This window comes from Mandrillus leucophaeus, unplaced genomic scaffold (assembly GCF_000951045.1).
Source record: "Mandrillus leucophaeus isolate KB7577 unplaced genomic scaffold, Mleu.le_1.0 Scaffold81, whole genome shotgun sequence".
Taxonomy (NCBI): domain Eukaryota; kingdom Metazoa; phylum Chordata; class Mammalia; order Primates; family Cercopithecidae; genus Mandrillus; species Mandrillus leucophaeus.
In genome coordinates this window covers 223,434-245,202 of record NW_012108808.1, presented here as the reverse complement: position 1 = coordinate 245,202, position 21,769 = coordinate 223,434, and the positions used below count along the sequence as shown (strand labels likewise).

The 21,769-nt window shown below is 43.6% G+C and overlaps 2 protein-coding genes across 5 annotated transcripts in view; one reads left to right on the top strand and one right to left on the bottom strand.

Annotated features, from left to right (window-relative positions):
* Positions 1 to 2,039: 2,039 nt before the first annotated feature.
* On the bottom strand, positions 2,040 to 12,880 carry LOC105530289 (tripartite motif-containing protein 60). The gene is made up of 3 exons (XM_011967768.1): positions 12,722 to 12,880; positions 4,241 to 4,292; positions 2,040 to 3,717 (listed from the first exon to the last, which is right to left on the bottom strand). Exon 3 carries the CDS (start codon positions 3,711 to 3,713, stop codon positions 2,298 to 2,300), a length of 1,416 nt encoding a protein of 471 aa, XP_011823158.1. The 5' UTR covers positions 3,714 to 3,717; positions 4,241 to 4,292; positions 12,722 to 12,880; the 3' UTR covers positions 2,040 to 2,297.
* Positions 12,881 to 20,599: 7,719 nt separating this feature from the next.
* LOC105530287 (tripartite motif-containing protein 60-like) overlaps positions 20,600 to 21,769 on the top strand; it is a 23,623-nt gene continuing 22,453 nt past the window's right edge. For 2 of the 4 annotated variants that reach the window (XR_001004623.1, XM_011967764.1), the window contains exons 1-2: positions 20,770 to 20,909; positions 21,618 to 21,755. The gene's annotated coding sequence lies outside the window, so the exon portion shown is untranslated. Of the gene's footprint in view, positions 21,309 to 21,617; positions 21,756 to 21,769 lie in introns of all 4 variants that reach the window. The other 2 variants (XM_011967765.1, XM_011967766.1) reach the window with 2 other exon arrangements.

Here is a 21,769-nt window from a genome sequence, read left to right as displayed (position 1 = left end):
ACTGGCCTGCACACCCCACAGGGGACTGTATACATTTGCTGCAAGGACTACCTCTCATACAGTGTGACCCCACAAAACTCATGCCTGCTTACCTCAAATCCACCAACTAGAATGCCCCTTGGGAAATGCACTGGACCCCAATAAAGGCCTTGGCGCATTGGTCTCTCTCTCTCTCTGGCTCCTCAACCGCTAGGTGAGCAGCACTGCCCCTGCAGCCTTCTCATCAGCCCTCAACAGTACCGTCTTCTCTCATGGACCTGTAATAAAACTGTTTCTGTTATTTAATGTGTTTTTGTTGCATTGCCTCCTGTATATCAAACTCTACTAACACATGGGCTTAACTTTTCTCCTGGTCAGGGCTCTCCTACAGAGTGGCTGTCTTGGCATGAATAAGCTGGAAATAGGTCCGACAAGAGCCACAGGGTGTTTGTCAGTATAAACAAGTTTCCTGTGAGAGGGACTCCTGGTCACAGATTGGATACTCAGGCATTAGGCCATCCACTAGGATAAAGAAATATCCCATCAAAGGCACCCTGTAAATATCCACTACCAAATCCCCTGGAGTTGGGGCAGGGCAGGGCTGGAGGGTATAGCCACTCTCTGGAGAAACCCCAAGATCAAATAAGAGAGAAATATACTACCTCTCTGACCTTACTCCAGTATTTTTCTTTACTCACTACTTGTCACCGGCTTCCTTGCTATTATTACAGCTTGACAGTCCCTTCCCCATACACTTTCTCAAGCCATGCACTCTGAAAAGAAATTTGATGAGGATCTATTTCCAAGCCTATTCCCTCAACTCAAATGTTTGCTCAGATTCCACGTTCTCCAAGATACCTACCCTGACCACCCACCTCACATAGCTAACTCTCCCTCATGCACAGCACTCTCATACAGGTGACGTTGACCTGCTTTTCCCTATCACCACAGTATCTGATCAGCATCTAACACACTACAGCAATTCTTTGTGTTTACTATTTTATTGTTTCCTTTCTCCCCTCCAGGAAGTCTGCTGCTTAAGGATGGAAACCTTTGTTTTGCTCATCTAATACAATTCCAAATTGCAGGCAGACGTTCAGCATCCCTAATCAAAACACATAAAATCAAAATGCTCCATAATCTGAAACACTGAGTGCTGCCGTGACACCCAAGTGGAAAATTCCACACCCTATACTTTTGCTTTCTGAGGGTTCAATGTACACAAACTTTGTTCCATGTAATTACCTGCAGGCTGTGTGTATAAAATGAATTTTTTCTTTCAAATTGTGTCCCATCCCCAAGATATCTCATCGTGCATAAGCAAATATTCCAAAATCCCCCCCCAAAATCTGAAAGCTGAAACACTTCTGGTTGCAAGCATTTTGGAAAAGGGATACTAAACTAAGCTTTGATTAGTCAGTAAAATAAACGAAGTCCAAACACTAGGGCTACAAAAGATCTTAAAGGATTATGAAAACCAGTGGTATCCAAGCATCAAGAATCAGACTGATATCAGACTTGTCAAAACCATCAAGTTTTAAAAATTAAAATGATTCCAAATATTCTCTTTAACTGCCACCCAAATGTGGGAAAAGTCATTTGCAAATTTGTAGTCTGACAAACTTTACAATGCTGCAACATTTGGGTTGATGATACCCCAAAATGAAAAGATAAAGAGGAAAACAGAGGCTTAAACCAAGAAAGAAGCTAAGAGTAGAGGTCAATTCCTAGAATGGTAGTGCCTGGAAGTAGTCACGAGTGTAGTTGGTGTAGATTGGCCGGTGATACACAGAAAGAGAAAAAGAGCTGTTAGAGATTACTTATGGATTGTGCACAGGTAAGTATATGTGGGGAAAGTATTTAAACAAAGTGAAATCTTCATTAACCACAAAAATGAGTCAGTTGTTTCAACTGACACACACAAAAGAACAGAAACAAATTATGAGAAATATGGAGGTAAACAGAAGAATCCACTAAAAAGAAAGGTATGTGACAAGTATGATATTCATATAATGTGTGCAACTGTAAATAATTGTCTTAACTAAAAAAAAATTATAGGCAATTTGAAAACATTTTATTAGACATATTAAGTAACAATTCTAAAATATTTTATCTTAGAAATCAAAGCACTTGACAATTGATATTCATAGACTAAATATATGAAAGTGGCATTATGAACAACTTTTTATAGTTGCCAAAAATTTAGGAGAAAAATCAACTCTGGTTTTCAGTGGTAAAACTTAAAGAGTCCAGAAATGAGATTAAATTTACTGGCTAAGTTACCTACAAAAACTGAAACAGACTCATTTACCAATTCCTTATCTTTCAGAATCTGATACTGAGCAGATTTTAAGAGGTTCAGAATCTGTTCCAGTATAGAAATAAGGCCAAAGGGCTTCTGTGAAAGAATCATTAAAAGTATAGAGAACAGACCTATCATTCATATTATAAAAGGAAAGATCGCCCAATTCATAGTCCAGAAAAATACCAATCTTACTGGGTTTTACTACTGGCAGAAGCCGGGTTGTCTTAGGACCTGACGCAACATAACCACTCTTCATGTATCGCCCAATTGCCCAGAATCCACCCAGAACTGATGGCTGATCCTGCCAGTTCCTAAGAAGACAGGCTTGACACACACCCAATATCCATTTAGGTTTGTTTCCCACTTCTACCTCCCAGTAATGTCGGCCAGTACTAAATCGCTGAGAGCCTAGGACAGCAGGGCAGACATAAAATCTCTTTGGGTTATAACAAATGTTTGGTTTTGTTCTTCCATATCGCACAGCTTTTCTATCCTCAGAGACAATAAGTTGAGGATGTGCTGTGTCAAGATCTAGGATCACATCTACTTGAAATGGCTTGATAATTCTGTCCAAGCCAGAATATTGAGGAGGAAGACTGAAACCATATTTTGTTAATCTAAATGAAAAGAGTTCAGGACGTTTTAGATTTTGATAACTGTGGTGCACACTCTTAACGCGTGTCAGTAATTCCAGGTTTGACTGCACAGACTTGCCCTCTACCTCCCTCAGTAGATGTTTTAACGTGGAAACATAATCTGAAAATTTTACAAGGTTTTCGTTTAGTTTTTCTAAAATGTTCATCTCTTCATCTTGTATCTGCCTAAGAATAGTCTCTTGCTCGTTCTGTAAAAACAATCTAATTTGCTCAAACTCAGAATTTATTTCTTCCCTCTTATATTCTACCTTCTTTTTCAGCTCCACTGATTTGCTGCCTTGCAGAATTATCACTTTTTCAACTCGTTCTATATTATTCTTCAAGGGCTCAATGCTACCTTCTAGAATTTCTCTGTGATAAGAGGCAGCTTTCTTAACAGGGCAAATGTAGTGCTTCTGGTGTTTAGTGGAGAAACTGCACTGTGTACATAAGATCTCTAGATCCTTCAAACAGAAGAGGGTCAGGAACTGATTGTGTTTTTCACACACGGCATTCTCTTTCTGTCTCTTTCTCTTGCTCCTCCTAATATGGAGTTGTTTAGCAATTTCAGTCAAATTACGGAGCTGGGGGTTCCTCCTGAAGCTCTTGTATGGAAAGCAAAAACGGCAGACAGGACAGGGAAAGGTATCATCTAGATCCTTCCAGGATACATTGAGGCAGGAGCGACAGAAGTTGTGCCCACAGTTGATGGTCACTGGGTCTTTCAAGTACTCCAGACAGATGGGACAGCTAGACTCCTCTTGGAGGTTCACCAGAGCCGTCACGAGTTCCATTGAGCTGCGAACAAAGGTAGTGCGTAAGGTAAGCTCCCTCTGGTCAGTGTGAAGGAACTGTGAAAAGGAAGTTGGGCTGAACTTGCCCGGCCTCCGTAGAGCGCAAACCCACTGAGAAGTGGATACCCCTCCCAGACCTTGTAGATTGATCAGGTTTAGGTTTCACTGGCCTGGCATGCTGATGGCACCCACTGGAGTCTTGTTTAGTCCCCTGCTCGTTCACTTGGAGGATAATAATTCAAAGCTTACAGCTCTATTATAGATCAGCCCATCTGAATCTACCTGTAATGATTTTCTTCTTCAATAAACTAGCCACAGGTTATAATACGCAGTCATTCCTGTGGATGAGAAAAGATTTTTAATTTCAAAATCTCCTGGATTTGGAATCACAATATAATAATTGGTTCAGGCAAGAATCATCACTAACTATAAAAACTACCAGGTAGAATGTTATGGGGGAATGATATTCACATTCTCAAAATTTTACTCTAGGATTATATTTTAATTATAAAGAGAAAAATAAGTACCTTTATAATGTAGAGAATACCACCTTATCCAATGATGGGGCAAACTGATGACCTGCCACGGGGAGCAAAGCATTACCATCTGTGGAGAACTTGTGCAGAATATATATATATGTAAAATACATAAGATTCTATTATATGTAACTGTATTACATATAAAATTCCATTGTATATAACATACAATTGTTATTATTTTTTGAGATGGAGTTTCGCTGTCACCCAGGCTGGAGTGCAATGGCACAATCTTGGCTCACTGCAACCTCTGCCTGCTAGGTTCAAGTGATTCTCCTGCCTCAGGCTCCCAAGTAGCTGGGATTAAGGGGCCCGCCACCACGCCTGGCTAATTTTTGTAGTTTTGTTAGAGACGGGGTTTCACGCTGGCCTCGAACTCCTGACCTCATGTGATCTGCCTGCCTCAGCCTCCCAAAGTGCTGGAATTACAGGTGTGAGCCACTGCACCTGACCTATAAAATTATATATAAAAATGTATGTATGTATATATAATAGTGAAGAAATCCAAATCATACAAGATTCAACATGAAAATGGTTCTCAACAGCACAAATGACAACAGTGCTGGGAAAAAAAGCAGGTTTTTTTTTTTTTTTTTTGAGACAGGATCTTGCTGTGTCTTCTAAGCCAGAGTGCAATGGTATGACCATGGTTCTCTGCAGCCTCAGCCTGCAGAGTAACCGTGACCACAGGCTTGTGCCACCAGGCCCAGCTAATTTTTAAAATATTTTGTAGAGATGGGGGTCTCTCTATGTTGGCCAGGGTGGTTTTGAACAATCCTCCCACCTTGGCCTCCCAAAGTGCTGGGAGTATAGGTGTCAGCCCCTATGCCCAGCCTGTTTCCTTACATATGAGGAAAAACAAACGAACAAAAAAAGCAATTCATTCTCTTAGCTTAGATTCTAGACTGAGAAAAAAAAAAGTTGTAATAAAGTGGATAGTATAGGACAAAGTGAAAAAATGGAGGATGTACTCTTTATTAGATATTAGTAATACATCAAAGTTAAGCTTCCTGAATTTCCTAACTGCACCATAGCTACAAAAGAAAATGTCCTAATTCTTAGGAAATACATGCTTAAATATTTACTGGTGAAGGGGTCATGATCCTTATAAACACCTCTCTTTTCCTTCAGGTCACCTCACAACTCCTATCTGCTGCTCATCAATCTGACTGCCTCCCACCCCACCCTCTAGTCTCTCATTATCCCATCTCTTTACTTTCATAGAACTCAATCATACTCTGAGATTGTTTTCTTCAGGTATTTGTTTCTCTTTTGGCCTTAGCTGGTGAATGAGATAGACTGGAAGTGGGTACTTAGTCTACCTTATTCATAGGGAGGTAGTAGAAAATCAGTAAAGACCTTCAAGAAAGTGAATCATGAACAAGTGGATACATGAATGAATAAAATCCAAAAATAATACAAAAAGAGAATAATGTCAATGTTATAAAACATAAAATTTAGGTTGGGAGACTGTTCAAAATTAAAAGAGAGCCCCACTGCACTCAGCCCATTTCAGAATTATTCTAGTATGAATAGAATCATTCATCTTAGATTTAATGAAACAGGAGCTGGGCGCATTAGCTCACACCTGTAATCCCAGCACTTTGGGAGGCCAAGGAGGTCAGGAGTTCAAGATCAGTCTGGCCAACATGGTGAAACCCTATCTGGATCACTGGAGGTCAGGAGTTCAAGATCAGTCTGGCCAACATGGTGAAACCCTATCTCTACTAACAATACAAAAATTAATTTGGCATGGTGGTGCTTGTCTGTAGTCCCAGCTACTTGGGAGGCTGAGGTGGGAGAATCACTTGAATCTAGGAGGTGTGGTTGCAGTGAGCCGAGATCACAGCACTGCACTCCAGCCTGGGTGACAGAGCATGTCTCAAAAAAAAGAATGAAAAGAATGAAACAGTTTATATGTAGTTGTCACAAATTTTAAGATCTACTCCTCACCCATTTCATTCCAACACTTCAGCAGAACACACAGCTACATCAGGCTTAGGGTCCTGAAGGAACTATGAAAAGGAAGTTGGGCTGAACTTGTCCTGCCTTCCTATATACACCTGCAAGTAATCCCAGTCTATAGGTAAATTCATTCCTTTTCCCTTTGACTCCGAATTACCAGATCTTCTGGCCACTGCCATCCATGTGAGTGCTCTTAAATAGCTGTGCTAGGTCAGTGTGTGGATGGTAGAAATGGACTGGTGAAAGTGCGTTCTCTAACATACACCGACTGACAGCTGTATCTTCCTCTGATCTAGTAGGGTTCAGAATCTAACCATTCTATGTAAATGTCTCATCTTTGCAAACACTATTTCCTTTACCTAGAGGATCCTTTCCTCACCTTTTCCCCAAGACTGATCTGATCTCTCATGATATTTGGAAACAGCTCAAAAGTCTCCTTCTCTGGTAAGGTTTACTGTGTGTCAGGAACAGTGCATCCCACAAAATAACCGATCTTCTTAATTAAACCCTCACAACAAAGCAGGAGATCTGTCATAGGCCCTGAGTGTACCTCTTTGGTCTCCTGAATAGGCCAAAAATTTCACTATGACCACTCTATCTAGGATATTTCTCATGGTTGTGTTTGCAAGAAGTATCCTTGAAAGAAGACGTAAAGTGTCACTTTGGGACAAAGAACAGGTTTGCTAAAAAAAATAGATTCCCAAGCTCGGGGTTCACTGGCTATGATGCAAACCTACATTGTGTATGACATCTACCATGGTCCCTCTGCACCACCTCTGTGGGACTTGGGAGGCATGGGGAACCAACACCAGCATGATGCACATGCTGCCAGCTGTGCCAGGAGTAATGAAGTTCTTTGTCTCCAATCCAAGAGTGTTATATTTTCTGAAAGTATCCATTAAATATTAACAGGATAACTTAATAGCTTGTGAGTAAGGTAAAATCCCAAACCCTGAGAGTTTGGTTATTATCTTCAATTACAAACATGGAATGTAAATGTATAATGATTTGGCCGGGCGTGGTGGCTCACGCCTGTAATCCCATCACTTTGGGAGGCCAAGGCAGTTGGATCACCTGAGGTAATGAGCTCGAGACCAGCCTGGCCAACATGGTGAAACCCCATCTCTACTAAAAAATATAAAAACTAGCTGGGCATGGTGGCACGCGCCTGTAGTCCCAGCTACTCGGGAGACTGAGGCAGGAGAATTGCTTGAACCCAGGAGGCAGAGGTTGCAGTGAGCCAAGATACTGCCACTGCACTCCAGCCCTGGCAACAGAGTGAGACTCAGCAAAACAAACAAACAAAAAGTATAATGATTTGATAGGCTTATCCAAAGTCCTAATACTAACTGGTGTGACTACTGGTGTGATACTAAATCACTAAGCACACTTTTTTTTTTTTTTGGTGTGTGTGTGTGAGACAGAGTTCTGCTCTCGTTGCCCAGGCTGGAGTGCAATGGCGCAGTCTCGGCTCACTGCAACCTCTGCCTCCGCCTCCTGGGTTCAAGCAATTCTCCTGCCTCAGCCTCAAGTAGCTGGGACTACAGGTGCACACCACCACGCCCAGCTAATTTTTGTATTTTTAGTAGAGATGGGGTCTCACCATGTTGGCCAAGCTGATCTTGAACTCCTGACCTCAGGTGATCCACCCACCTCAGCCTCCCAAAGTGCTGGGAACTGGGATTACAGGCGTGAGCCACCGTGCCCAGTCTCTCTTTTTTTTTTTCTGAGACAGAGTCTCACTCTTGTCTCCCAGGCTGGAGTGCAATGGCATGATCTCAGCTCACTGCAACCTCTGCCTCCCAGGTTCAAGCAATTCCCCTGCCTCAGCCTCCCCAGTACCTGGGATTACAGGTGCCTGCCACCATGCCCGGCTAATTTTTGTATTTTTAGTAGAGACGGGGTTTCGCCATGTTGGCCGGGCTGGTCTTGAACTCCTGACCTCAAGTGATCTGCCTGCCTCAGTCTCTCAAAGTGAGACAGATGAGAAAGTCTCTACAGATGTGAGCCACCACGCCCGGTCTAAGCACATCATCTTTTTTTCATATTCACATTAGTGCATAGCCTTGAAAACCTTTATTAAAGTGCTTCATATAGCGGTCTGTTTAACCTACCCAGATGGATATCCACAAATTGTTACTATGTCAAATAGTCTAACGAGGGGAAAATTAAGATTTTTAAACTTTTTTTTTCAAAAAACACGTAAGATGATGTAAACAGATATCACACAAATTATTAGGTGGCAGTCTCTAACGGGATGGGTGTTTCACTCCAACATTCACTTACCTAGATCTATATGTCATTGATCAACTAACTTAATTTCTCTGAGTTTGTTTCTATTTCAGAAAGCTGAAAGTATTAAATGAAAAAAACCATGTAAGGATAGTACAGTGCCTGACCCAGAACAGATGCTCACCGAGTGGTACTGCGCAGAAGAATGAGCACCCTTAGAAGGCTGCTTGCAAGGCTGCTGCTACTTGGCTCATGTCTGGCAACTTTGATTTCCAGAATTTATAATGAACTTATGAGGAAATGGGTCCTGCCATTCCCTTGTAAGAATGGCTCACTACTGGCCAGGCGCGTGGCTCACACCGTAATCCCAGCACTTTGGGAGGCCAAGGCGAGCAGATGACGTGAGGTCAGGAGTTCAAGACCAGCCTGGCCAATGTGATGAAAACCCGTCTCTACTAAAAATACAAAAACTAGCCAGGTGTGGTTGTTCATGCCTGTACTCCCAGCTACTAGGGAGGCTGAGGCAGGAGAATCACTTGAACCCAGGAGGTGGAGGTTGCAGTGAGCCGAGATCACACCATTGCACTCCAGTCCGGGCAACAGGAGCAAAACTCTGTCTAAAAAAAAAAGAAAAAGAAAAAAAAATGGCTTACTACAACTACACCTACAGTGTTTATACAAACAATGAGGTTTATGATGAATAGCTGCTTTCCTTCTGAGAAACTAGAATTTTGATATAAGCTAGGTGGAGAAGCCTGCATGATCTCTTCTCAAGAAAAATTCTGGAAAGACAAATCTTTAATGAGCATCCTTGGTAGACAACAGTTCACTCATTTATCACTTTGTCTCCAGAGAAATTAAGCAGGTCCTGTGTGACATCACGTAGAGATGACTCTTGGAAGCTTATGCTCCGTTTCTTCCAGACTTCATCCCACACACTGTTTTCTTTGCTGGTTTTGCTTTGTATCCTTTCACTATAATAAACCATAATTGTTGGCCAGGCGTGGTGGTTTGCATCTGTAATCCCAGCACTTTGGGAGGCTGAGGCAAGAGGATCAGTTGAGGCCAGACATTCAAGACCAGTCTGGGCAACAGAGCAAGACCTCATCTCTACAGAATTTTATAAAAATCAGCCAGACATGATGGCATGTGCCTATAGTTCCAGCACTCGGAAGGCTGGGGTGAGAGGATGCCTTGAGCCCAGGAGTTCAAGGCTTCAGTGAGTCATGACTGTGCCGTTGTACTCCAATCTGGATGACAGAGCGAGATGTCATCTCAAAATAATTAGGTTATAACCTCAAATAATACTATGCTGAGTCCTGCGGTCATTTTAGCAAATCGCCAAACCCGGGGGTGGTCTTGGGGATACTAACACAGGTAGTATTACAAAATCTTATAAAATTTCCAAGTGAAAAGAACATTTAGAAATCTAGTCAAACTGCCTCCATTTATGTCATTAACTGTTGTAGTATATATATTATAGTGCTATTTAGGTCTAAAACTACTGTATCTCTCATTGTTCCTAATTAGAAAAGGTGTTAACTGCTTATAGCAGTAGTTGGGCCGAAAGTGTCATGTACATTCCAATTTTGAAGGGACAGTAAGGTATTATTACATCTTAAAAATTATAATATTTTTCAATAATAAGAAATTAAAATAAAATAATAATGTGTCCTTTAACTCTTCCCACCTTCCAATTTAACATTTTCATAAATAACAATGTCATTGCATAGGCTCCTAATCCTTATTTTAACACACCATGTTTAATGGATGCTTTGGGGTTGGGTAAATTTGAAGAGGCAGTTTTAAGCATTCTGAACAAAGCTGTACAGCCAATACATTGCAAAATATGACTGGAATTTTTTAAATTATAAGAACCACATTGCTATAAAAAAAGGGTATTTCATGGACGGGCGCAGTGGCTCATGCCTGTAATCCCAGAACTTTGGGAGGCCAAGGGGGGGGGGTGGATCATGAGGTCAGGAGTTCAAGATCAGCCTGACCAACATGGTGAAACCCCGTCTCTACTAACAATACAAAAATTAGCCAGGTATAGTGGCATGCACCTGTAATCCCAGCTCCTTGGGAAGCTGAGGCAGGAGAATTGCTTGAACCCAGGAGGTGGAGGTTGCAGTGAACCAAGATCACACCACTGCCCTCCGTCTTGGGCGACAGAGTGAGAATCCATCTTTAAAAAAAAAAAAATGTGTATTTCATTTAAAATTAAAAAGTGCAGGGAACATTCCTGCATAGATCCCGGAACTCAATGGTCGGTCCTTCCCCACACACTCCAGCTTCCCCACCCATCTTCCAGACTCAGGCAATGAAGTTTATAAAGAACAGCATTGTAAGCCACTCTTCCCAGTCCGAGCTATAAACATTAGCCTACTATAGTAACTATCTTCTGATACCTGAAGACAGGGCCCCTGTCTCCCATCATCCATGGGAGAGTTGGGGCTTGACTTCCTTAAGTGCCAGCAAGCAAACCTGGGTGTGTTTCACGTGACCCAACCACCCCTTTCCCACTTTTTGTAATTTTTCACTTCCCTGACTCTACTGAGCTCCTTCCTACTCACTACCTTCATTCCCCAGTTCCCCTTTGAAGCGCTTGGTCACCTCAGTACAAATCACAGTTGAGTTCTGTTCATGCTGAATTCTTCTCCCTATTGCAATAGTACATTACTGATTAAAATCTGTCCTTATGACTACCCAGTGTCTGGCTTTATTTTTGACATGCTCTGTCTCCTCAGTCAATTCCATAACTCTATAGTTTCCAAACACAAATCTAACCCTATAACCTTCCGATTTCCAATGGAATGGCCTTTCTTACTCTTAAGTATTACAAGACTCACCAACATCTGGACTTTACTCTTTTCCTGGCTCCACATATCCGATCATACTGCAGATTATAGTTGATATTTTTATATTTATTTTTGTCAACCTTCAGTTAAGGACACTGGAGAGTACAGTTCGAGGTCTGAATTCTTCCTTGTTTTCCTCAAAACTGAATTACCAACTCAGATTCTTATGCTGGTGTACGGTGTGTGTTCAATAATTATTAGGCTAATAAATCAAACCTGCGGTAGATTCCCTACTCTCAAAATTCAACCTTTACTGCTTGAGAACTTGTCACATTAAAAAAGAAAAATTCAACTTCTATTACCTAATTTATTTTATTTTTTGAGATAGTATCTCACTCTGTTGCCAAGGTTGGAGTGCAGTGGCGCGATCTCCATTCACCGCAACCTCTGCCTCTGGGCTCAAGCGATCCTTGCACCTCAGCCTCCTGAGCAGCTGGGACCACAGGCACGCCCCACCATGCCCAGGTTTTTGTTTTTGTTTTGTAGAGACAGGGGTCTCACTATATTGCCCAGGCACTAGCGTGAGCTAGAACTCCTGGGTTCAAGCGATCCTCCCGCACCGGCCTCCTCATGTTGGGGTTACAGGTGTGAGCCACCGCGCCTGGCTCCTACTCTGATTCTTGTGCTGGTCCACAGTGCGGGCTCAATTGAATCAAAATGAATCAAATGAATCAAACCTGTGGGAGATTCCCAGCTCTCGCGATTCAACCTCTATTACTTTAGATGATAAGAAACGTAAGTGAGCCTAAACTTTCTCATCCGTAGCAGTTTCCTAACAGCCAGATCCTTGTGAGGACGGAAGGAGATGAAATCCGCCAGAGAAGTGCTGGCGCTGTAGGGTGGTAGATCCTTCCTTAACGCTCCCTCTATAATTTTTGGAGATCACGTGGCCACTTCCCAAACTGGTGTTCAGATCAGAATCTTCATCAAAGTTCAATTATCGGGGTCCCACCGTCTCCGCGGCTAAAACAGAATCCGGCCGAGCACGGTGGCTCACGCCTGTAATCCCAGCACTTTGGAAGGCCGAAGCGGGCGGATCGCCTGAGGTCGGAAGTTCGACACCAGCCTGGCCAACATGGAGAAACCCCGTCTCTACTAAAAATACAAAAATTAGCCGGGTGTGGTGGAGAGCGCCTGTAATCCTAGCTACTCAGGAGGCTGAGACAGGAGAATCGCTTGAATCCGGAAGGTGGAGGTTGCAGTGAGCCGCGATCGCGCCACTGCACTCCAGCCTGGGCGACTGAGCAAGACTCCGTCTCAAAAACAAAAAAAAAGGATCCACAGTCTGAGCTCAGTCGTGGACAGGTCGCGATCCCGAGGTGTGGGCACAGCTAATACTCAGGAAGCCCCTGCCCAGTTAAGGAGGCCTCCCGCCAGGCCCTACTGCGCCTTTCCTGCGGCCCTCCCAACTTACCTGGAGCAGCTGGACCGGCGGTTCAGGCCTGATGCCGCGCAGGACCCGTGGAACCCCGCGGGACGCAGAGCGGAACCCCCACACAACCCCGTGCGCCTTGGTTTTCGAGTTTCGGGCGCACAATTGACCCGCGCGGCGGTTGGCTGCTCCACCGGAAGTGGGCGGGAAGGGCCTGAGCATGCGCCAGGGTGCAGGGAGCGTGGGAAGATTCCGAGGAGAGCCTGGGGCGGCTCCCTCCGCCCTGGGGGCCCTGATGGCTTCAGCGGGTCATTTAAATCACAATGGCCGTCTTTTCAGAGTTTTCATTCCTATGAGCAACTTTTGTTTTTTTTTTGTTTTTTTGTTTTTTTTTTTTGAGACAGGGTCTGGTGCGGTCTCGGCTCACTATAGTCTCGACCATCCAGGCTCAAGCGATCCTCCCACCTTACAGGCGCGCGCTACCACGCCCGGCTGATTTTTGTATTGTTTTGGTGGAGGCTGGGTTTCGCCATGTTGCCCCGGCTGGTCTCGAACTCATGGACTCAAGCGATCCGCCTGTCTCGCTGTGAGCCACCACGCCCGGCCAGGGTGGTTAGTTTTAACGTGTAAGAGGAATAATCAGCTCTTTGGATCAGTTTACGTCTCTGGTTGAGAGGCTGCGTAGTTACCACCCTGGAGATTAGGCCCCACCCTACCAACTCAGACTCACCAAGGTCTCTCCTGAGGAATTGATATTTAAAGTAGATTTTAAGGGACGAGTATGAGTTTGTTGGACGAACTTGAGGGTAAAATCTTCAAGGCTGAAGGATTAGTAATTGTGAGGAGCCTCTTAAGTCTTATAACTTGGTAAATAAGACACTGAAAGAGGCTAATATTTGCAGAAGAAATCATAGAATTGGCATAGCAGTTTTTTTTTGGTTTTTGTTTTTTTTTCGAGACAGAGTCTCACTCTGTCACCCAGGCTGGAGTGCAGTGGCGCGATCTCGGCTCACTGCAAGCTCCGCCTCCCGGGTTCACGCCGTTCTGCTGCCTCAGCCTCCCGAGTAGCTGGGACTACAGGCGCCCGCCACTGCGCCCGGCTAATTTTTTCTATTTTTAGTAGAGCCGGGGTTTCACCATGGTCTCAATCTCCTGACCTTGTGATCCGCCCGCCTCGGCCTCCCAAAGTGCTGGGATTACAGGCGTGAGCCACTGCGCCCGGCAAATTTTTCCTATTTTTTAGTAGAGACGGCGTTTCACCGTGTGAGCCAGGATGGTCTCCGTCTTCTGACGTCGTGATCCGCCTGCCTCGGCCTCCCAAAGTGCTGGGATTACAGGCGTGAGCCACCGCGCCCGGCCGGCGCACTTTTCTGGTTAAAATTTAGGGCTACTTGGCCAGGCGCAGTGGTTCACGCCTGTAATCCAAGCACTTTGGGAGGCCAAGACTCGCGGATCAGCTGAGGTCGGGAGTTCGAGACGAGCCTGGCCAACGTGGCGAAACCCCATCTCTACTAAAAATACAAAAAATTAGCCGGGCATGGTGGTGCATCCCTGTAATAATCCCAGCTACTCGAGAGGCTGAGGCAGGAGAATCACTTGGACAGGGGAGGCGGAGGTTGCAGTGAGCCGAGATTGGGCCACTGCACTCCAGCCTGGGCAACAGAGTGGGACTCAATCTCAAAAAAATAAAACAATAAAATAAAATAAATAAGTAAATAAAAAAACTTAGGGCTACCTTCCCAGAAAAATACCCTCCTGTGATGAAGTCTGAGATTTGATGGAAGAGTGGGAAGTAGGAACAGGGGACAAGTGAAATCTTCAAATCTTCACATCTTAGTGCAGAAGATGCAATCAGAGAGGATGATAAAGGCTGTAGTCAGGAGGACACTGACTGCATCTGGAGTCTGACCAATGGTACGAAGGAAAGGAAACTCCAAAAGCTTAAGGCTGAATGGGGCCAGATTCCACTATAACATTAAACCAAAGGCTGGGCAGGTGGTTCAAGCCTGTAATCCCAGCACTCTGGAAGATTGAATGGAGAGGATCGCTTGAGGCCCTGAGTTCAAGACCAGCCCGAGTGACAGAGCGAGACTGACTCAAAACAGAAAAAGAAAAGATGGATTGTGTTGTGCTCCTGCCCTGGATGGAGGACCACGAATCTGTTCTGCAAGGACATAAGGAGCTCACAATCCTCAGTGAACCCCTGACTGGTGCACACAAGGCATCTCTGAGCCTCTGCTGGGAACAGAATATCTCAGTGAGAATCACCTTAGGGGTACAGGTGAGGGAGACTCAGTGAAAGGCATGGAGCCTTCAGCAGGACCTAAGCTGGGGGTAGCCACATGGGAAAGAACCTTGCTGGCTCATGGATTTTAATTTTTAGCAATACTTATGTACTTTAGAAACATATTTTAACATATATTTAAAATTTCATATAATTATAAACATTTTTATTGTATTATAGTAGCATGATATGTATATATTATATATAAATATTTCACGTGATATGTATATATTACCTATAAATATTTAATGAAAATTAAAATTTTTCTTATGGTATTATGTTGACTATATATATACACACATAAACATTTACGGTTCACTTTTTACTCTTAAATCTTCAATGAGGAAGTTCTTTTTTTATCATTGGGAATTGAAGAATTATACTTCTTTGAAAAAGCTTTATGCCAATTTACTTGTGGTCCCTTTAATTTTGTCAAAGGTGCTCTCTATAAACAGAATATCTATCATTACAGTCAGCAGAAACAAGAGAAACAAAAAAAGTCTTTGGAATATCTTGAATCTGTGCCACACCAAACTCCTATTATTAAAAAAATCGGCCAGGCGCGGTGGCTCAAGCCTGTAATCCCAGCACTTTAGGAGGCTGAAAAAAATTCTAGTCCATAGCTGGGCATGGTGGCTCAAGTCTGCTATCCCAGCACTTTGTAAGGTCAGGCAAGAAGAATCACTTTAGGCCAGGAGTTTGAGACCAGCCTGGGCACCATAGCCAGATCCTCCCCTCTACAAAAAGAAGAAAAAATATACAGGTGTGGTGGTGCATGCTACTCTGGAGGCTGAGGCAGGAGGATTGCTTGAGCCTAGGAGTGCCAGGGTGCAGTGAGCTATGATGGCACCACTGCTCTTCAGTTTGAGTGACAAAGTGAGACCCTGTCTCAAAATGAAAAAAAAAATCCACAAACTACTCCAAGTTTCTTTGCCTAGATTCCCATTATGTTGAATATCATAGTTGAGATTTGATTTTACAACTAATTTTGCAATTCTTCACCTAACGTATCCAAATCCCCCATGGCACTATCAGCTTCTTGGTGGAAATATGTCTCAAACTTATTTGGGGAATAAATAAAACCTGTGGAAGATTTGAAGCACTCAGCTTCAACCATGGCCCTTCTGGATGATTCTTAACATGCCTGCACCTAAACTGCCTCATCTACACATTTGAAATAATAATCCATACCTTAAAGATTTTTGTGAACATTATAGGATGCCCCCATGGATTGGAGGATGCAGGCGATGTAGGGTGGTGGGTTCTCAAATGACAACTACCACTTCACTCCCTTAACTCCCTGCCCCCACTCCCAAACACACATAGTAATTCTTTGAAGATAACATACCATTTCATAAACCCTAATTCAGATTATAATCTTGAAAGCTTACTTTTTGTAGGCCCACTACACCTATTCTAACTGTACAATTCTGGGACCAGGAGTCTGAATGTTTCACAAGACCTTTGCAAAGTTCTCAGCTTTTTGCCTGGGGCTCAGCCTGCTCCGTGGTTGGCGGTTCCAGTGGAAATGGAAAAAGGGAGGGAAGGGCCTGTGCATGTTCAGTGTCCTGGGTGCAGGGAGAGTGTGAAGATTTTGAGGAGTGCTGGGGCAGTCTCTTCCGTAATCAGGCTCGTGTTGGCTCCAACTAACATTTAATTTCCCTGGTTATCTTTTCAGATTCATACAATTAAAACAAAATTTTATGAGCAACTTGAGGGTCAAAATAAGGCTGCAAGTTGGTTTTAAAAGCTTCACGAGCACAGCGTCCCCTCCCAGATGGTGAGGGAGGGGAGAGCTTCACAAGGTCAGCTGCTTCCCATAGCCTGGGGTTGCAGGGTGGAGTCGTGGAGAACTGGCTACCTTTGAAAGAGAAACAAATACCTTTTTGGATTAGTTTTTATCTCAGTGGGTGAGTGGGTGGGTCTCTCCCACCCTGAGGGGTTGTGTCCCACCCTACCAATTTAGGTTCAGCAAGGTCTTTCCTGGGGAAGTGACATTTCAGGTGGAATGTGAGGGATGAAGATGCATTAGCTGGACAAATTTGATGGCAAAACTCTTCAAGGCTGAAAAAAGAGCCAATGTGGAGCTTCTTAACTCTAAAGAATTTAGTACAGGATGGGCATGGTGGCTCACGCCTGTAATTTTAGCACTTTGTGAGGCTGAAGCAAGTAGAATTGCTTGAGTCTAGGAGTTTGAGACTAGCCTATTCAACTTAGAGAAACCCTGTCTATAAAAAAAAAATTAAAAAATAGTTGGGCTGGGTGTGGTGGATCATGCCAGTAATTTCAGCACTTTGTCAGTTTGAGGTGAGAAGATCTCTTGAGCCACCACGCCTGGCCATTTTTGTTTTCCAAGTTCCTGTTCCTGTAACAACCCAATGGGTTCACCTTGGTAGCTCCCTAGATAGAGTCAGTTTATCAAGACAGAGGAATTGCAATAGAGAAAGAATAATTCACACAGAGCTGGCTGTGCAGGAGATCAGAGTTTTATTATTTCTTAAATAGGTCTCCCAGAGCACTCAGGGATCAGAGTTTTAAAGGGCAGACTTTTAAAGGGCAACTCTCAGGGATCAGAGTTTTAAAGATTAGGGAAAGCCAGTGAGCCAGGAGTGCTGATTGATCAGGTCAGATATGAAATCATAGGGAGTTAAAGCTGTCTTCTTGCACTGAGTCAGTTTCTGGGTGGGGGACACAAGATCAGATGAGTCAGTCTGTTGATCTGAGTGATGCCAGCTGATCCATCAAGTGCAGCATCTGCAAAATATCACAAGCACTGATCTTAGAAACAATTAAGGGAGGGTCAGAATCTTGTAGCCTGCAGCTGCCTGAGTCCTAAACCATAATTTCTAATCTTGTGATTAGAAAACGAATAATTTATTAGTTTTACACAGGCAGTCTAGTCCAAAGGCAAGAAGGAGGTTTGTTTTGGAAAAGGGCTGCTATTGTGTTCGTTTTAATCTACAAATGATAAAGTTCCTCCCAAAGTTAGTTCAGTTTATGCCCAGAAATAAATAAGGACAGCTTGAAGGTTAGAAGCAAGATGGAGTTGTTTAGGTCAGATATTTTTCACTGTCTAAGTTGCCATTTTGCAATTTTGGTTTCATTTGCTCATTTCAGATGAGCAAAATAACATTCCATCCCACAGAGTTATTGGGAAACCACTTTGGGGGATTGGTAGTCCTTTCTTCCTCATTTGCTCTTTCTTCTCCTTCTTTTCTAATAAGTGGAATGATGACTTTTAATTAAACAAAAGTCTATATAATTTAAAGAAGAAGCCGAGACACTCTAAGAACAGAACTCCAAAAGTTCCAGTATAGAGAACAGCAATTATTCCCAATCCCATCAGTGAAAAGAGTCTTAACCAAAAAAACCTTGGTTTTCTGTTACATTTGAAGTTTATCTTAGATGTAGCTACAGAAAAAAGGAAGGAAAAAGAGAAAAGAAACAGTTCTTAAAAATTACAAGTTTAGACCTTTTTTACTTTTCAGAGCTAATATTGTTTTAAAAGACTTGACCAAATGCTGAAAAATTACAAATATTTTTGGTTTACTTGTAATATTTTAACTTTTCCTAACATTTATGATTCAGTTTGTACAAGTCACATTTAGTTAAGCATAACTATTTGAGTTATAAACACACAATGAGTTGTTTCCCCTAAGCTTGTGTCAGGAAACAAAAATAAAAACAAATGAAAAGATCACAAAAGCTTTGTTTATATATCATTGGAAAAGTATAGTGCAGAAATAGATATACCCAAATAACCTCCCAGGCAATGTGACATCAAATACATTAAAAATAATGGGAACTGAAAAATGACTACACACCAGAATATTAATTTACTCTCTTTTATTTTATGCCCAAAGGCCCACAGTTAGAAAATGGTGGAGCTGGATTTGAACATGGGCAATGGACTCAAATCCCGCACTTCTAACACTGAGTTATGTTACTTCTGTTAAAAGAAAAACTTCAGCCAAATTAAATTTAAAGGAGTATAAATGAGCAATGAATGATTCTTGAATTGGTCAGCAGCCCCCAGAATCACAGCAGATTCAATGAGACTCCAGCACAGCCACATGGTAGAAGAAGATTTGTAGACAAAAAAACGAAGTGATGTACAGAAATCGGAAGTACAGAAACAACTGGATTGGTTACCACTTGGCATTTGCCTTATTTGGAACACAGTTTGAATGCTCAGCAGTGTATAAGTGGTTGAAGTGTGGCTGCTGGGATTCGCCAAGACTCAGCTATTGTTACAGGTGCATACTCCTAAGTTGCGTTTTCAATCCTCTCTACTTATTAAGCTATGTTGCAGATCATCCACAAGGACTCAAATGTGGATGTATGAAGTCTTTCTCAGGCCATATTAAGTTCACTTTAACACTTCTCTTATAGAAACTAAGAAAATCGTAAACCACTCTACAAGTAAGAAGTACATTACTAACTAGTGGTCATTGAAAATGACTATTGGTTAGTCAATACTAAAACAAAAAAGTAGATAGGAGGGGAAATCCTGCCAGAGAGAGTCCCTGAACCCAGTCTGTGAGGCTGGGAAAAGTCCCTGTGGTGAGGTGAGAAGGTTGAGGCAAGTGGGTGGAAAGGACCCTGGAGGAGGCCTGTCTGGTGCAGAGAAGCAGGGGCAGCCAGCCAGCTCACTTCCCCGCCACTCGACACTTCCATTCTGTCATGACTCTTAAGTAGGGAGGACCTGGACCCCACGAAATCACAGTTCCATGGGCAGGTGAGTAGCTCAGGCTAGGCCAGTGAGTGGCCTTGATCCCTGAAAATCCCTCCTGATCCTGCTCCCCCTACAGAAAGTATTACTGCACTGAATGACAACATGGCCTGCTGTTACCTCCTACAACCAACTAATAAAGCCAAAAACACTGTAGGGTATGTGGAGACCCCTTCTGGAGGTGAGGACTCACACGGGGTCCAGGTGACCCCTGACAGCTGAGACACACACACTACCCATTGCTTCACCGGGGCAATGTGTAAGTTCGCTCTGTGCATCAGCTCATTAATGTTTCCAAATTTCCCATGGGTTGCAGAGAGCCGAGATCGCGCCACTGCACTCCAGCCTGGGCGAGAGAGATTCCGTCTCTTATTTAAAAAAAAAAAAAAAATCATTTCTAAAATATTCTGTAGAGGCAGGGCCTGGCTATGTCCTGAACTTCTGGCCTCAAGCGATCCTCCCACCTCTGCCTCTGAAAGTGAGCCACTATGCCCGGTCTGTACTAAATTCTTTAAAGTTGAGAGGCTCCACATTAGCTCTTCTTCCAGTCTTGAAGACTTTGACCGTGCAATTGATCCAACGAATGCTTCCTCATCCCTCAAATTCCGCCTAAAATGTTACTTCCTCAGGTGAACCTGAGTTCATAGGATGGGGCACAATCCCATAGGGTGGGAGAGATCCACCCACTCACCCACTGAGATGAAAACTAATCCAAAAGGGTGTTTGTTTCTCTCTCTTTCAAAGGTAGCCAGTTCTCAACGACTCCACCCTGCGACCCCAGGCTATGGGAAGCAGTTGACCCTGCAAAGCTCTCCACTCCCTTACCATCTGGGAGGGGACGCTGTGCTGGTGAAGCTTTTAAAACCAACTTGCAGACTTACTTGGACCCTCAAGTTTACTCATATAAATAAAAAATGACAAGAATCCGAAAAGACAGCCAAGGGAATTAAATGCCAGTCGGGGTCAACAGGTCCCTGATCACAGAAGACGGTACACCCAGTTCTCAATCCTCACAGGATCCCTGCACCCAGGGTCACAGAGCATGCGCAGGCCCTTCCCGCCCACTTCCGGGGGAACCGCCAACCACCGCGCAGGCGGAGCCCCAGGCAGGAAGTCGCGCACTTGGCGGGGTTGGTTGTCTTGAGGCCTTCTTCGCGTGGGCCTGGTGGGTCCTGATCATCCTCTGGCCAGGGTTACTGATCCGTCTGCTCCAGGTGAGCTGGGAAGGCTACAGGAAAGGCCCAGAAGGGCCTCGCCAGGAGGCTTAACTGGGCAGGTGCTTCCTGAACAGTCGCTCTGCCTAAACCTCCGGGTCGCTGCCTGCCCACGACTGGATCTCCTTAGTCTCTGGCGTAGCTCTTGTGAAAAATTCAAGATTGTAGAGTTAGAATGGGGGTGGTGGGCCTGCGTCAGTTAAGCTTTAAATGTTATGATCTGAATTAGGGTTTATGAAGTGGCCATGTTTCTTCAAAGAGTTAATGTACGTGTTTGGAAGTGGGGTTTGGGGAGTTAAGGGAGCGAAGTGGTAGCTGCCAATTGAGAACCCACCAGCCTACATCGCCTGCACCCTTGACCTATGTAAACATCCTTTAATCCTCACAAGGGTCTTACAGGTACGAAATATCATTTCAACTTTGTAGATGAGGCGCTTTAGGTGCAGGCATGTTAACAATCAGCCAGTATGATGATGGTTGAAACTGAGAGCTTGGAATCTACCACAGGTTTTATTTATTCCTCAAACAAGCTAGAGACACGTTCCCACCAAGAAGCTTGCTGCCTAATGAGGGGTTTTTACAGTTAGGTAAAGAATTGCAGAGTAGCTGTAAAATCACATTATAACTGTGATATATGACATGATGGGGAGCTAGGCAAAAAACTTGGACTAGATTTTATTGGATCTTTATGCTTTGTTTTCCTTAAAGCAGAGGTTCACAAAGTACAGTCCGCAGGCCAGCGTCATCATCTGGGAACTTAGGAAAAAACCAGCCCTACTGGATCAGAAACTGGAGATGTGGCCCAGGCAATCTCTTACCAAGACCTCCAGGTGATTATAATGCAAGGTAAGGTATGAGAA

Coding starts and splice junctions, on each gene's coding strand:
- LOC105530289 (XM_011967768.1), bottom strand. CDS start 3,713: ATGGAACTCGTGACGGCTCTGGTGAACCTCCAAGAGGAGTCTAGCTGT.